This window comes from Pongo abelii, chromosome 9 (assembly GCF_028885655.2).
Source record: "Pongo abelii isolate AG06213 chromosome 9, NHGRI_mPonAbe1-v2.0_pri, whole genome shotgun sequence".
Taxonomy (NCBI): Eukaryota; Metazoa; Chordata; class Mammalia; order Primates; family Hominidae; genus Pongo; species Pongo abelii.
Genome location: NC_071994.2, coordinates 61,630,282 through 61,647,648, shown reverse-complemented (window position 1 = coordinate 61,647,648; position 17,367 = coordinate 61,630,282). Strand labels below are relative to the sequence as shown.

At 43.6% G+C, this 17,367-nt stretch overlaps 1 protein-coding gene across 6 annotated transcripts in view; it reads left to right on the top strand.

The window, feature by feature from the left end:
* The window catches only part of LOC112135491 (uncharacterized), a 55,190-nt gene extending 45,925 nt beyond the window's left edge, over positions 1–9,265 (top strand). For 3 of the 6 annotated variants that reach the window (XM_054524630.2, XM_054524629.2, XM_054524628.2), the window contains exons 5-6: positions 382–464; positions 7,257–9,265. In XM_054524630.2, the coding sequence (XP_054380605.1) occupies positions 382–464; positions 7,257–7,303 (130 nt within the window). In that variant the 3' untranslated portion in view covers positions 7,304–9,265. The remainder of the gene's footprint in view (positions 1–381; positions 465–7,256) is intronic. The other 3 variants (XR_008511212.2, XR_008511213.2, XR_008511214.2) reach the window with 3 other exon arrangements.
* Positions 9,266–17,367: the final 8,102 nt, after the last annotated feature.

The window sequence follows — 17,367 nt, the reverse complement described above, 5'->3', positions numbered from 1 at the left end:
ATGTACTACATGCTATTTGCCAGACTGCATTCGACATTTTGCACGTTTGCACATTTAATTATCACGATAACCCTGTCAGATGGGGTTTTCATAGGGAAGAAACTTAGGATCAAAAAGGGTAAGGTGAGCAATTTACTCAAGGTCACACAGCTACCAAGTGCTGGGGCCAGAAATCCATCCCAGTTCTTCTGGCTCCAACTGCCTGGCTCTTTCCCTGCTGCTGGCTTCTGTAGCCCATAGGAGCTGTACATTCATGGAGTTTATTTGTGGCATACTGTGCAGTTTTTGAGTTGGTTAAAATAATGTAAAATATTTAGGAACTGATTTAGCAATTGGTCTTATCTACAGTCAACCCTACAAAATTCCCTCATCTGTTTACAGAAACTACAAGTCTTCAAAGTACTGTCCCATCTACCCATTCCTCAGCCCAACCCTGCAACTTGAGCAGGAAGGTCCGTTGCCTGGTAAGTCAAGGGCAGAGCCAGGGGGACTAGAATCTTCAATTTCTTGGTTCCCACTGCAGGGCTCTATGAGTGACACTATGTTATACATATCTTGTCCCTTTCATATCTCTGGTGCTGTAAGGAAATACCTTGAGGTACTCCAGATCCTGGGTACCTTCTGTATCCTCCTTAACATAAAATGTCACTTAACATAGGACTGAGATTGAGTGTGTTTCTTTCCATAAAGAGGTGTGGCTTGAATTCCTGTGCTGACCACTCCTGACTTGTGCGACCTTGAGCCAAGTTACCTAACCCTTTAGACTTTAAATCATCTGAGAAATAGGGGCATAAGTTTGGAGAAGACCTATCTTTGTACAAAATAATTGGGGCGATGTTTTGGCACTTACTAGGTACACAAAATACCTGGTACTTACTAGGTGCTCAGTAGATGTGAGTTTACTTTCCTTTATCCTTTGAAGAGCTGTACCTGTGTCCAGGTTTACCTCACTCTATCAGGACCTAGACATCCCTACAAAATTAGGGATTTTACTTCCCTTTGTGGTAATTAACTATATATTGTACATTCTATATCCAAAGTCACAGAGCAGATCCACAGTTTTCAAACTGGGTTCGAAGAAGCCCTGAGGTCCTGCGAGGCGGTTCAAGGGTGATGGATGTCAGTGGTCAGGCCTTCAGACCACCCCCTCCTAATTCAACAAAAGCAGAATCTCTTTTATATCTTTTATATGTTAGGCTCTCAAGTAGAATTTCATTTTAAGAATGAAATTGAGTGTTGAAAATAGAAATTTGCAAACCTCTGTTGGAGAGTAATAGAAAGTTTAATGTGTGATCTTTGCATTGCAAACCAGGTTGCTTTCTCCCTTATGTCTCTTCCCTCCTGGTCTTTTTTTTTTTTTTTTTTGAGAAGGAGCCTTGCTCTGTCCAGCAGTGGTGCCATCTTGGCTCACTGCAACCTCCACCTCCCGGGTTCAAGCAATTCTCCTGCCTCAGCCTCCTGAGTAGCTGAGATTACAGGCACATGCCACCACCCTCGACTAATTCTTGTATTTTTAGTAGAGATAGGGTTTCACCATGCTGGTCAGTCTGATCTCGAACTCCTGACCTTGTGATCTGCCTGCCTCAGCCTCCCAAAGTGCTGGGATTACAGGCGTGAGCCACCACGCCCAGCCCTTCCTGGTCTCCTTAATGACAAAAGCCCAGCTTCTACCCTGCTCACTGCCCCACCCCCAACATGCAGACCAGTCACAAGAAGGAAAACCAGTTAACAAGGACCTGGAGAAGCTACAACATACTTGGACTTTCAGTCTTTAAATGGACCATTTTTGTCTCAACCTGGCTATGAAGTCTTGGCTGATGTGGGCTAGAGACAGGAAAACAAGGTGATTTAGGGCCTAAACTGACAAAATGAGGGCAGAGAAAAGTGTTGAAAATGAATGACTGCAGAAAGGAAAGAAATCTTCTGAGATGCTCCTCTTCCTATCTGACACCCAGTGAGATGGAGAACACGTAGACTTTGGAGCCAAGAAAGCTGAGTTCAAATTCTGAGCCTGCCCAATGTGTAACTATGTGATCTTGAACAAGCCATTAACTCCTTCCAGTCTTGTTTCCTCATCTACAGAATGGGAATAGTATTGCTGTCACAGGACTAATATGAGTGCATATCACATGTATGTAAAAAGCATATGTGAGATATTGAATGAAAAACAATTGGTGCCTGCTAGCTGTCACTCAATAAACATCAGTCTCCCTTCTCCATCCAGCTACCATATTTTCCAGCCCATACATTGAGACACTGAGTTATGGTAAAGATTGAATTAAATGATGTAAATCAAATTCCTAATGCAACTCTTGGCACACAGTAGGTGTTTAATAAGTGCTATCTTCTCCACAAGCTTCCCTCCTTCTGCACAGCGTATTTGCAGCAACTGCCATCCTGATCACCTCATGCTTGGGCTACTAACTCAGCCCCCCTAGTGGGGTCCCCTGTCCCAGAGCCCTGTTCCTGTCTCCCCGGCATGTGCAGTCACCCTAGTCTTCCCCTAAACAAATGAACAAAGCGAGACAAATGGCAAAGCTCCACTAACAACAAGCTATTCAGTTCCAGCATTATCTGATTTAATTCTCCATTTTCCTTTCAGACCAATCTGTAAGGTCAGTGTTAATAGCGCTCCCTCCCCCTTGTAATGATAATCTCAGGCTCAAAGAAATAAGCAATTTCAGCTCCTCACCTTGGTGGGGGCATAGCTAAGGTGTGAGATCCCATCAGATCTGTCTGCAACCAAAGACTCTTCTGCAACATTAACTGTTCTCTGAAGTGGTCTGGCTGGGCACTGAGAGTGGAGAGACCTGGATTCTAGCGCTGGCTTACCATTGGTTCATGGCGCATGAGCCCATTTCCTCCTCTGAAAATGAGAAGAGTCCCTTCCTTTCTTACCCCATATGTCTGCACTCAGGTTTCAGGGCCAATTTCAGATGGGCCATATGCTCTCTGTCCTCTGTACCTTTGCCCAAGCTGTCGCCTCCTCCTCAGTCACCTCCCTCATTGCCCTGTGTCTACCTGGTTAAGAATTAAGCTCTAGGATTCTACTCTATCATCCCTCACCTCCTTCAGAAAGCCTTCCTAGACCACCCCAGGCAGAATCAGGTGCTCCCTCCTCTAGGCTTTCATAGCCCTGCATCTAAACCACAACTATGACCTTTTTTTCCTGGTATATACATTTGATTATAGGACTGTCTCCTAGTAGATAGACTGGGAGCTCTCGTGTAGCTCATTTATCTTTATACCCATGTCTGTCACAGAATAATTGCTCAGATAATACTTATGGAATGAATGCATTAATGAATGAATGAAGAGAGAGAGCAAGGGAGATCGAAAGAGCATCATTGAATGAGTTCAGGGTTTTGTTCGGTCCCAGCTTCAGAGTCCATGACTTAAGAATAATTAATTCTTGCAGTTCTTCCACTACTGACTTTATGCCTCCATGGGGGTCAATGGCCCTATGCCCTAGCATCTTATCCCTATACCATGTAATCTGGGTCTGATGCTGGAATTTGGGCTTAGAGCTTGGCTCCAAGTCTCTGTGACAGGGCTCTGCCCTGCCTCCAGCCCCCATCCAGGACATGGGCCCTCTCTTACCCTGGCCAGCCTGTTCCAGGTCAAGGAACTCCATTCCTCTCCCCAGCTCCTGTTCTCTCCCTCTCACCTGCTTCCCTGGCTGGTGATAGGGCCTGCCTCCTGCCCATCAGGGCTTCTTAGATTACAACTATCAGCCTAATTTCCCCACTTCTGTGTCCCACCCACTTACTAGGTCAGCCTTCCCACTATAGCTGGGAGATGGTGACATCCTCATGTGTCAGGCTTTTCCTGATATCGGGAGCCCCTCATATCAGCTCCTATCCCTGGGTCAGATGCCCTGACATATGCCCAGCCTTTCAGACAGCTCCAGGTCAGTGTCCAATCCCTTTCTGCCTGCCAGGGAGCATCTGGACATGCCTAGCCAAATCCTGAGATGGGCCGGGAGAAGGCAGTCAGCCTTGGAGATCATTTCCAGTGAAGGCCCAGCCTGCAGGTGGGCACACGTGGTGGGTGTTCAGGTTTGACGAGGCCTTGGAAAATGAAAGATCACACGTGGTGCAAACCTCAGGCTATGTGCCTTTGGACAACTCATTTTATCCCTCTGTGCCAAAGAGTTTTCATTTGCAAATTGGAGATAAGAACACATAATAGCTATCTCAGAGGACTGTTGTGAAGAATAAATAGGATAATGCATATCAACCTCAAGGCCTGGTACATAATGAGCCCTCAGTAAACGTGAGCCCTTTTCCATGTCACTATAGCTGTTGTCATTATTGCTCTTGTTGCTGTTATTGTCATTAAGAAGAGTGGGCTGCATCCTCAGGTACATCTCCTGTGCTGTTTCTTTTCCTCAAACCACTCATTAATATTCTGAAGACTAAGTCAGGGAGGCAGTAGCAACACACCAGGCTTAAAATTAATCAAGTTCCCTTCAGTCCAAATGAACTTTTCTCACCGATTCTCAGATCTTCGGCATCTTGCTACTGGGTGCATTTTTTCTACATAATGAAGTTTGGGCAGTGCTGGCTCCTGCCTAGTCCCTGACTGTGACCTCTATGCAGTCACAGCTGTTCTCAGGCGCTGCGCTTCAAGTCCCCCACCCCACATCGTCTGGCTACCTTCTCATCTGGGGTGATGCGACCCCAGCAGATTAACATGATGTCCTTGTAATTCTGCATCCAAGACACATGTCACTTTCCTTCAACACATTTGGAAGGAGGGCAAGTTCTACTTTGTAAGGACCGTCACTTATTTTGAACTGGAAGAAAATAATTTATTTGGTCAAAAGTTGTTGTGCTTTTCCATTAAGGGCACATATTACCCTTTTGTAATGGGAAATGGGGCCTTTTAGATCCCACATAGTCTGATCTCCAAACTCACTGCAGCACAGGGCTTTCTTCCTCATTTGATTTCAATCAATCAATGAATCCAGCAACTAAGGAAATGCATTCAAAAATTAACCATACCAAGTGAAAGCAGAGGAAGGTATGTTAGCAGGAGTCTCCCATCTCAGGTGTTTCTGTAAGAACCATTAAAATACCCCTTATCTGAGTGGAAATTCATTTCTTTCTACTATGGGAAGACTCCAAGACACTCACTCTAAGACTTGGGCCTGGATCTATATGCAGAAACCCTGCTGAACTTTGCAGTGTCACCTGCCACCCAACTAAGAGGGTCTCCCAGGACTGTTTTCTAGTTCCCAGCCTGGGCTGTCTGACATGGCACCCCAACCTGGGTACACATCTTAGAGGCTCAGCTTTTTGTCAATGGCAAACTGAAAATTTCACCACTTAAATGGAACCACGAAATCTTAGGCCTTGAGAGAGTATGTGTGTAGGGCCATCTTGGTGTGCACCTCTCACTAACCATCTTCAACAGATGCCAAGTTCTTGGATCTGGGAATGTGGCCCTAGTCCCCATCTTCAGGCTGTGTAAATGGTGAGCTTGAAGGCCAAAGAAAACTGCTTCAGACTTTGATACCTTATCAGTATGACTCAAAGAGAAGAGAGAGGTTAAGTAACTTGCTCAGAATCACACAGGCAGTAACTAGCAAAATTGGATTTTGACTCCAGGTTTGCATGACTTTATATTATGCCTTTCTGCAATGCTGCTGCCTGGAAGGCAGGCTTAGTGCTGCTGAGATCCTGGTAGATATCTGCTTTCCCCAAAGTGGTGAACTTTGCAGGCTACTGCCAGATCTATGGCATCTGCTCACTTCCGAGGGGCTTCTTCAAATCCCACCAGGTGACCTTAATGTCCCAAAATATTCTTGCCACTGAAGCACTCACTTGCAAAGAAAGCTGGACCCCAACCCCTGTATTGGTCAGACCCTACAGGAAGTTTCCTGAATAGCCTAAGGAGCAGAGACAGAAAATGAAAAATCACTAAGGTAGTGGTAGGCTTACATCCCAGGGAGGGAGTGCCATGGCGCACACCTCCTGCATGGGCTGGGGTTTGCATTTGTGTTTAATAACAACTTTGATCTCTCTGCCAGCAGCAGCGGTCATTGAGAAATCCTGACATAAAGAAGGTATCTGGGAGATAAAGTTCTGCAAGCGATGATTACTAGCACTTAAGTTCTCTTTTTGTTGAAAGGAAGAATCCCAGATTGAACAGTGCATTGAATGATATGACAAGCAACTACTTGATCCCTGTCCAGCTGGAGGGGGGATTGTACCCATCAGCAGCTTTTTAGCTAAGGACGTCTTTATATTTCCCTTCTTTGTCTGGGCCTCTCTAGTTCCTCCTTTTACTTCATGTCAGCACTATATAGTAGGTATGCCAAGTGGTTTTGAAATTTAAATTACAGTCTCTTTTTCAGATGTTATTGGAAAGAACATGTAATTTATAACCACGTGTTAGGAGTACAGGATGTTCATGGTCCACTGCCAATTTTTCTTTTGTAAAGTTAATAAAACTTTCATAAAACACTTATACACTTGTATATTTCATGGTAAAGATTTTTTTTATCTCATAGGCTAATGTAAAGATTTATTAAAACCATTTTTTTGTTAAGAGGAGTGTCAATAGTTTGCAGCTGAGTGTAATTTTGAATCCGTGGAAGATGACGGTCTGATAGAAAATGACAGTAACAGCTTTGTTGATTTAGCACTAAAAATAAAGGAGCCTTTCAAATGAGAGAATGCTCTAATATCCAGAGTGGGCTAGGACGCACTCAGGCCAATGGAGACAAGCTGGAGGAGCCGGCCACCAGCACTCCAGCCCCTGGCAAGAGCAGAGCAGGATTGGATGGAGCCCAGGTGGGAGGCTGAGCAGAGCCCCAGGGGTTAGTGGGAAGGGAGGCTCTTCTTGCAGGGGAGGGAGGGAGGGGCCAGGAGTAGTGTCTGAGTTTACTTCTTGTGGCAGAAAACTCTGGAATCTGCCTGCCCCCACAGACACTCTTAGCCTTTTCTAAGCTTTGGTGGATTCAGTTTTTCCTGAATATAACGAGCGGGTAAGATCTGTCACACCTCCCTTTCCCCACTCTCTGTCACCTTTACCAATCCACATCTACCCCAAACTGGTTCCCATTGAAGAATCCTTTCAAGGAAACTCAACTTTTTTTCTGAGTGTAAATCCCAGCTTTTTTTTTTTTTTTTTTTTGTGGCTGGTAAATTGGTTTGCTCCCCTGTGTAGAGGTGAAGAGTAGATGGGTTATAGATTCCATGATTTGGAGGAGTAAATAGACCTTTTTGAACTTTTGTTTTCTTCTCCAGGAAATGCAGATGATAACTCCTGCCTCCAAGGCCCCTTTCTGAGATGATTCTGAGACGACGCATATAAATGGGCTTTGCAAACTGTGGGCAGTAGATGTGAGAACTCATCTTCCAGACAGGATCCAAGGTCCTTTGGAAGGGACAGTGAGCGGACTGCATCCTGCTTGCATGAAGACCCTGATTCCCTCAAATGTTGAAAGAGGTTGAATTTACAAATAAATTAAGAAATTAAGAGCAAATGAAGAGGAAGGAATGGTTATTAACCGTGTGCCATAGATCTCTGCATTAGTAAGCCTTATGGTCCTTGTTTTATAGATGATGAAACTGGGACTAAGAGAAGTGAAGTAATCAACTCAAGATCACAAAATGAACGGGACAACCAGGTTTCAAACTTAGGTTTATTCTGACACCAAAGCTTCCATATTTTTTTCCATTCTAGAATGTTAGAAGCAGTGGACACTCTGGAGTGTTCCCACATGCTAAGCACTATGCTTAGTGCTCTATAAGTATTCTCTCTCTCAATCCTCACAGCACACCTGGGCAATCATGATTACCTTCATGCAAGGTGAGAAGTGCTGAAAGTTATAATTCCCTGCAGAGGAGGGACTGAATGTGCTTCCCATGGAAGGCTGCGGTCTAGCAGTGCCTTTGGTTGGAGGGAGCAGGAAGCTTCAAGCTCTGCCTGGGGCCACTTCTCCCGCAGTTGAGAATTGAGGGTTAGCTCCTGGAATTTGATTTAGAAATGGGATTGGTAATTGTCTCATTCCTCTCTACAGGGGTCATCCCCATCTCCCTCACTCTGCCCTCTACTCCAGCCCTGCTCTTTTTGGCCCCTCTTTCAGTTCTTTCCTCTCTCCATCTGCCATTCTCTTCTACATTCCTTTTTCAACCAAGTAGTCACTCTTTATCACAGCATTTCTCCTAGTGACCCTCCCTGGTGCCACTGAGGTGAGGGCCAGCCACATGCCTGGCTTAGGGTCACTGTTTTCTTTGTAGGAATCCTCTCCAGCACCTCCCTCCACCCACTTTCTGGCTAACTCCTATTCTTCGCTGAGGTTTCTGCTTAAATGTTACTTCTTCAGACCATGCCTGACACATCTGACTAGATCAGTCCATCTGTGTGTACACTCTCTAATCATTTTGCATTTCCCCATTACTTTTCACAATTATAATTAAGTGATTGTTTATAAAACTTATTTGTTTGCTATCTATGTTGCCTGCTAGACTACAAGCTCCAGGAGGGGAGGAGCCGCATCTGCCTTACTCATTGCTGCATCTTCCATTCCCAGTAGAGCACAGGGTCAGTCCTCTCAACCTCACACCATGGCAGTGTTCCTCCCCTTCTAGGCAAAAGGCCAGACAGCCTCCTGACTTCACACCCTAGTCCCATTTGTAACTGTGCCAAGTATCACCAAGTGTCATACAAGTGTCACAGAGTCTAGTTAGGAGAGATTCTGGTGGCAGCCTTCCCCTTTGCCCTTTGGAGAGTGAAGATGCACATTCCCACATTGTGAGAGGTGAGGAAAGAGCCAACAGCCTAGCCTGCTTCTACGTCTCGACAGCTCTGAGATGTGGAGGCATAGGAAGCTCTGGGATCCTGGAAGAAAATGTAAAAGAGAAATTGGGACCCCAGGACAAGAAGTCCAAGAGAAATGGCAGAAGACTCCTACACAATCTCCATCACTGCCGTAGGGGCAAAGGCAGAGTAATTGGGACCAATGACCCCAACTAGGAACATAGCCTGGAGTGAGTGAGTATGTGAGTGTGTGTGTGTGTAAGTACATACGTCTCCTTTTCATCGGGTCTGGGAGAGGGCTGTGGTCCAACTGAGCAAGCCATTTCCAAATATGCAGGTTTGTTCATTGCTGTTGCTGTTGCATTTGTAACTATTGTTGTTGCTTTTGTAGCTACTGTTGTTTTTAGATGAAGCAACTGTGGTTCAGCAGAAGTTGCTGCCTCTAGAGTCAGAGGGTGCAGGCTTGGGTGCTGAGCACCAGGGGCTGGAGCCCAGGCTATTCACTGAGCCTCCCGAGTGGTGGACAGAGCTCAACCAGGCCGAGTCCCCTTAAGTGGGATCATCTGGCTCCTCCCAGTTTTGCCTATTCAGGAGAATGTGGGCAGGGCTTGAGGATTCACCCATTATCCAGCTATCTAGCTTGAGACAATTCTGCAGCGTGGTTAAGAGTTCAGGTTCTGCAGCCAGACCCTCAGCTTATTAACTTTGTCATCTTGGGGAAATTATTTCATATCTCTACATCTCAGTTAAAATTATAAGCAGAGCCTGTTTCATGGGCATGTGACCTGTGTGTTCCCCCAGGGCTCCATCCTCATAAAGGCCCTGCACTTGGTTTAACACTCTGTTCTTACTGTCTTGAAATTCCCAATTATATTTTTTTTAAGTAGCTCTGTATTTTCATTTTGCACTGGACCTTGCAAATTAAGTAGCTGGTTCTTATTATCAAATACCAAATAAATATTTATTACCAGAACATATACTCAAGGAGAGGAACAGTGAGATAAGGCAGGTCTGTACTTGGCACAAATTCAAGGCCTGACATTACGGGACATTATTATTATTGCCTCTTGGGTTACCTACCAAGAACTAGACACCTCCCCAGCATTCCAGCAGCTAGTTGGTTAGAAAGGACAGTACTAGTCTTCCACGACAGTCAAAAACAAGGCCCCTTAATGCTTGAATAAGACTTAGACTGAATAAAGAATCAAGATCTTGGATGACTTCATGGCACATTTTTCCAGAAAGCCTATGGGGTGTGAAGTAGGATCTACATGTGGTAGGCTGCAGAGAGGTGACCAGGGGTGACTGGCTGCCCTACAGTCAAGTTCACCTTCTCCTCTCCTTGGTGACCCAATAGCAATGCCACTCTGCGATCCCAAAGAGTTTACCATTTCTGATGCTGGTCTGATTTGGTGAGGCCAGTTGCTCATTAGTGGTCTCCCATGTTCCAACCAGTGACTAGTTATGCTTCCAAGCTAGGCACATGCAAGGTAACAGACACAGGCAACAGAAAAGTTGGCTGCACTCTGATTCACCTGATGAATACACTAGATTGGCTCTATCTCTGTCCAGACCTCTTCGATCACCTCTGGCCCTTCTAACACATATAGCCATGGCCAGTGCTGACACCTTCCTTTGCTCTCCCCATCTCTCTCCTCAACTCATTCCTTCACCTCTGTCTTCATCCAAGTGCTGGAATACCTTTGTCCATCTGGTTATAAAAATATTATCACCATCCCATTCCTTTGATGTGTCTTCTAGAGAACAAAACCCCCTTGCTAAAAGGAAGCATTTTCTATTATATTTGACCAAAATCTATTTTTGAACCTTTATTTGCAATAGCTGGCAGCATAGTGCAGCCCCTAAAGCTTCTCATAACTCCAGATATTATGTAATGGGGGGATGGGCCAGGAGAAGCAGGAGGTCTCCTTAACCCTGGGGTATCTGAGGAGCCAGGGAGGCATAGCAGGTATTCGCAAAGTGAAGCTTTGAAATAGTGTCTCTGAAATTCAGCCCAGTGCTCTTTCTTCCTGCTGTGTGATGTTGTCTCTATTGAAAGATTCTCTTTCCCCAAACATAGAGTACAATAATCCCATTGAATGCATTGCCAATGATAAACTATGTATGGACAAATAACAACAGTGATAAAACCGCGTACAGAGACAAGGCAGTCTGTGTTGGGGAAGAAAGAAAAAAAATAAATGAAATTAACAGTGGGAGACAAAAACAGAGGAAAACCCAGCAATTAGATTAATCATAGACTTCCAGGAAATTGGCCCAAATTTCTTTAAAATCTTGATTGTTATTCAGATTGAAGGGTTCCCTGCAAGATTAGCCAGAGCCCACTAAGCTTGCATACCAATCTGCTACATCCCGCATGCGAGCTGCTCAGATCCCAGGGCTGTGCTCCCGCTACAGTGGATCACCTGTGTAGCGGTGAGGTCCAGTAGACAGAACCCAGGACTGGGGGTCAGGGAGTGGCATTTCTAGTCCAGCCTCTCAGCCAACTCACTTTGGGACTTTGAACAAATCATGTAACTTTCTGGACCTCAGTTTCCTCATCTGTTAAATAGGCAATTCTGCCAGCCTTTCTTAAGGCAGTGGGTTTTGAGAGGTTGAAGACAAAATATAGATGTGGAAATCCTTGGACAGGCTGAAAACACGATGCAAGCATAACATAACTTTTTGAGTATTTTCAGGGTCAGAAACGAAGTAGGCTATTGCTCAAGGTTCACATATCCACCCTCCGAACACCGGAGTAGAGAAAATGCAGTGGAGCCCTAGTCATTGCTTACAAAAATGTTCCAAAACCTTCAGATTCAGAAAAAAGTTCAGTACATCTTTACCCAAATATTCCTCCCTCTTTTATGATCTGCATTTAAAAGAAAATTGAATGACCTATCTCTGGATTTATTAATGCTTAAATCATTAGTATCTTGGCTTCAGAATGCTCCTGGGTTGCCAGCAGGATGTCAGAGCTTTCAAATGCCTGGAAGTTGCCCCTCACCCAGGGTAAAATAATCCAAGCATAAAATGGTTTGGGTTTGGTTTGAAGGATTGAATGCCTGCGTTCCTCTTAGAACTGAACTTTTCAAATATGACCATTTTTGGCTCAAGGTTAAACAAAGTTACTGGCTGACTACTAGGTGCTAGGCTCTATGCTAAGAGCTTTACATGCATTATTTAACTTAATCCCTACAACAACCTAGTGTGGGAAGTTCTATTAACGCTCCTATTTTAGGGATATAAAAAGCAGGACCCCCCCTTCAAATATTATGGAAAAGATTTTGACCAATTTTTCTCTTGGCTTCTGTCTTTGAATCTGTGAATCATATGAAAAGAATAAATCATCTGAGAGCTGAAGTAAGCCACAACAACCATCTAGCATTATATTTCCCAAAATATGTCTCTGCTAGATTTGCTAGGTGTTAGCATTTGGGCATCAACTAAGCTTGAGGACAAGAATCAAGGAGGCTTCTTTGCTGCAAGACTTCTCAGGGCCTTTAAAATGGATGCTCATTGTGACTCTCAAAGGAGAGGATGATGCAGGCAGCATTTTCCAAATTACTTGGTGACAGATCTTTTTCTATAGGATCCTAATATTCTTCAGAAAATTATTTTAAAAGATGAGATAGATTGTCATATTATATTATAAAGGAAGACACCAAGGCCCAGTCAGGGGCAGTGGCTTGCTCCCAAGTCCCAGGATGTTAATAGCAGAGACAACAACCCAGTTGTGCTGAGTTCAGACCTAGGCCAGGTTCCATGTTTCACTACAACAAAGGAAGATGTGGTAAGAGGGCCAGTGTGGGCTTTCCACAGATTCATGCCACAGGGACCACACCTGGGATCACAGATCACAAATCACACATTTGCAGAATCAAATGGTCATGGGTGCTTTAAGCAAGAAGAGTGGGTTTTATTTTAGTCAACTCTTTTATGCTTGAAGGAGCTGTATTAGTCAGGATTCTCCAAAGAAACAGAGCCAGTAGGATGTGAAAGGAGATAGAGAAAGTGATTTAAGGAATTGGCTTATGAGATTGTGGGGGCTGGCAAGTCCGAAATGTTCAGGGTAGACCAGCAGGCTGGAAACCTAGGGAAGAGTTGATATTGCAGTCTTGAGTCTAAGCGGTCTGGATACATAATTCCATTTTCCTCAGGGGACCTCAGTTTGTTTTCTCTTAATGCCTTCAACTGATTGAACAAGGCCCTCCCATATCATAGAAGGTAATCTGCTTTATGCAAAGTCCATTGATTTAATGTTAATCTCATCTTTAAAATACCTTCACAAGAACATTCAGACTTGTGTTTGATCAAATATCTGGGTATTGTGGCCTAGCCAAGTCCACACATAAGAATAGCTATCCCTGGGTCCATGTTCCTTCCTTCCCTTAAAATGCTATTGACATTTCTCTACATTTTCATCCTCAGCCGCAGAATGGGAGAAGCATATCCAGAGATCGCTCACTGCTCTGAGTTTCAACCTGCACCTTCTGTGGTACCATGGAAGTGCCTTGTGAGTTCCCTCATCAGTGAATGAGGCTAGAGGCAGGGGCGAGGGAGGAGGGCTGAGCTGGATAGATTCAAGGTTCTACCACACTCCCCTCCTTCATCCAAAACAATTCAATTTCTATCTGTTACATATGAGACTTCCCTTTAAACTGATGTTAAAATCTGCTGGAAATTCTCCTGGTCTACACAAGAACACTAGCCCTTCCAACACTTTTCTACTCAAAGTGCATTCTCCGGACCGACAGCATCAGCACAACACAGGACCTGGTTAAAAACGCAGAATCTCAGGTCCCACTCTTGACATATTGAATCAGAGTCTGTATTTTCACAAGATCCTTAGATGATTAGTAAACATTTTCAGGACTGAGGAGCAGTGCTCTGGAGCTCAAACTTCTAGAGCACTGACCAGCACATTGCCAGACACATCATAGAAAGTTAAGAATTGGTTTTTTTCCTGAATAATGGCTTGACTTAAAAAACTGAGGCCCAGAGGAAGAAAAGATGACACAATTAATTACTAGAATATTAGTTAAATCTTATTAACAGAAAATAAGATTCTCTGATCATATATGTGTTCTTTGTACAAGAATATGCCTCTTTTCTGGAAAGACCAAGTCATCATTGAAAATTCTTAAGTTTCCAGTCTGAGCATTTCAGAATTCAAGAAGTTCCACAGAACCATCTAAGTTATTTGTGTTTATAGGACAATTTCTTACAAGGAGTTTTGTTCAGCAAACAAAATCACTTCGCCAGAATGAGCAAGCTCCCTTGAGAGGTCCCATTGGAGTGGATGAAAACTGAACTATGTGTTTACCTGAAGGTACATTCAAGCCGAAATAAAAATCTCCTCCTATGCAATCTAGGTTCATTTCAGCTGCCTTTTCTGAAGGGATTTGAAAAATTCTGAGCAAATGATCAGTCAAGGAGTTAATTTGCTGTTGTGCTAAACTGCTAGCACTGAGGCTGTCATAGGGGAGAAAGAGAAGCAAGTGGAGAAATCTTTGATCCTCAGTTCAGCCAACTTCTTCCAGAAAGTGGAATGAGAGATCAAACATGAAGAGCAGTGTGGGCTCTGGGATCTGTCCAGAGCTATAGGAATCCAATATTACAATAATCATCCAACTTCGACAGAAGTCATCCCAGGAAGCTTGCCAAGAAAAAAGCTTGACGAAGAAGACAGCTGAAACTATGACAAACGAGGGAGAGGGAGTGAAGGTTACAGACGTCCTTGGGTTGTCTTCATTGGAAAACTCCTTCTGTGTATCTCCTCCCTTATGCAGCCTTTCTTACAGAACCCAAAACAAAGATGAAGCTGAATAATCATCTGCATTTCTATACTCGCCTAAAAGTTCAAGGGTTCGGTCTTGGTTTTTCTGGGCTAAAGATTCACACAATCTCAGCCCAGCAGAGGAGCTTACTGTTCAAATAGCACTGTGTACCAAGGGTTTCACCAGCACTTCTGTTCAGATCCTGTGTGATATTCGCCATAAAGGCCCTCATGTTTGTGTAACACCTTGTTACATAGTGTTACAAAGCACTGTCACATTCAATTCATTTGTCCCGAGGTGGGGTCTGTGTGCTCTGGGATGCAGGACTGATTGCTGGCTGCCTCCTCATCCCATTTTCTCTCCAAGAATCCTGGTCATAAAGGATGCACAGGACAACTTGACCAAAGTCCAGCAAATCCTACAAGTGTAGTCACTTGCAGCTACTACAAATGCAAAATCTCATTATGGTCACTGGACTATAGCCCGTTACACTGATATTTGGCAGAAGGCTTGGCAGATAGTCAGAGCAGCACCCCTCATAATTTTCTGAGTGCCCAGACTATTACCACTTTACCTTGACTTGTGGCATGGAGCAGATACTATGTAAAAGCTGTACCTTAGGACATAATCTCTACTCACAGGCTTGGTCTTGAACCATGCCCTGCAGCTCACCTAGCTTTCAAATATCATGGCCACCTGCTGCAACACTGATTTCCCCTTTCCTTCCTCCCCCCAAAATATGCCCCCTCACCCTGCCAAGATGTGCCTTTAGAACCCTGACCTCTTAACATCAACCACAACCTCACTACCCCATACTTCAGTGTTATTGTCTTCTTATTCAACCTAGCCCAAAGGACACTGTGTACCAAAGGATAAGCAAATCAGTCTTTTGGGGGAAAAAACCAAAAATCTGAGAAAAGCTTCATAAATTCACACTGTGCTATAGTTCACTGCAGAGCCACCCAGTAAAGGATGCTGCAATCTGGAGAAGAGAAACTAGCAGAACCCAGTGGATTCTAGAGCTGTTAAGTGTGGTAGGCTACAGTTCACCCATCATCAAGTGAGTTGATAGAACTAATACTTATGGGTAATAAAACATAGTCCCTTCCCTCAAGAGATTTAGAATTCATCGAGGAAGACAGACATGAAACATGCAATTACAATCCGGGGGGATGTTGTTGTGATCCAGATTTCCCAAATGCTCTCGGAGGAAGTTACTGGTAATTGCTGCATCCAACAATTTCAGGGGGGTATATTCACATTAGGGATAGCTAAGAAAATCCAGTGATCTGGAGAAGCTTTTGACATTAATTCTATAGAAGCTGACCATATTATTAATGTTTATAAAACATGATTGCCTCTGACAAAGATTGAGATTTTATCCTTTCATAATGAGGCTTCTCAGCCCAGTAAGGGCCCCCAAGTCTCCCAAACCCAGGGTAGCTGCAGAGTGACTCATAGAAAGCAATAGTGGTCCAACATCTGAAGGAAGTGGTCTTTGCACAACAGGCACAGCTTGGAATTGATCTGATAATCAATCATCAAATCATTCCAAAAATAATACTGAGCAACTATTATTATCTGCTTAAGTTAAATCATTCTTAATATATAGATGAGGTATAATTTTCCAATAGTTTTCTCACCCATGAAACAAGGATAATAATTCTGACCCTAGAGAATGAGTGTGAGGTTTAAATTGGACACTATAGGTAAAGTATCAATAGTTCTGTTATGTTTTAAGCCTTGTTTAAGGTTTCAGCCTGCCTTGAACAAGAGAAGGAAGAGAAAACAAATAAATTGCATTTGTTTTATCTAGTATTTTAAAACTCCAGATTATTTAGAGTGGATAGCCTGAAAGTGTTCAGAAGTCTTGCTAGAACCCTTTTAGAATAGCTAGAGACATCAGAGATTGGGAAACCTTTCCTTTTGCACCAGGTGGTGAGGGGCTAGATGTCTTAGAACTAAGGTGCAGGCGACTGGGTGTCTATTCCATCTTTCCCTGCCCACCCTAATAGGAAGAGGACAACTCAGGGGTCTATTCAGAAGAGACAGAACTGATGGGAGGGGGCCAAAATGTTCAGTTCATGAAAATTTTGCCTTCTGAGTCAAGTTTAAACTGGAGCTTTATCTGAGTCCCATGGCAAGAACCTCTTGAGATCCTATCTGTTAACAGTTTACATTTCACTTTAACTTCCTCCAGGGGGGTAGAGCCATAAATACTAGTGAGATGGTTTTGTATGATAGCCTGGAATTCTTATAATTATTATTGTTGGCAACAGTGTTTGGTTTCATGGCAGTAAGCTTTGCTGGTTGCCTGATATCAGTAGATAGAAAGACGTCTTTAACTTCAACATGTTAATGTTATGATTATTTAGTTCTTTCTGCATATCAAGTGGAACCCACGCCTTAACAAACATCCCAGAAAGGAACTAGAGTTCCAGAAAGACAGCTTTGAATTAAAATCCTGTAGTTGCCACTCGTAAGCCATGTAACCTTGGCCAGTCTATTTGGGCTTCTGTTTTATCTGTTGAATGAGAGGCAAAATTTCAGAAGGTTCTTCAAAGGTTTAAATGAGAAAATGTTTCTGGCACATTATGGGACTAGAAATACATCTTATCCTTCCCATTGTCAAAAGCAGACACTCTGGGGTGAGTCTGGTTTATATCCCGGCTTCTTGACTATCTAAATGTAGAATCTCAAATGCCTTTCCACTTTGTAAAACAGAATAACAATATTATTTACTTCACGGGGTTGGCTAACCCTCATAAGATAAATTGGATGAATAAGTACAAGTTATTAATATACGTAAAGCACT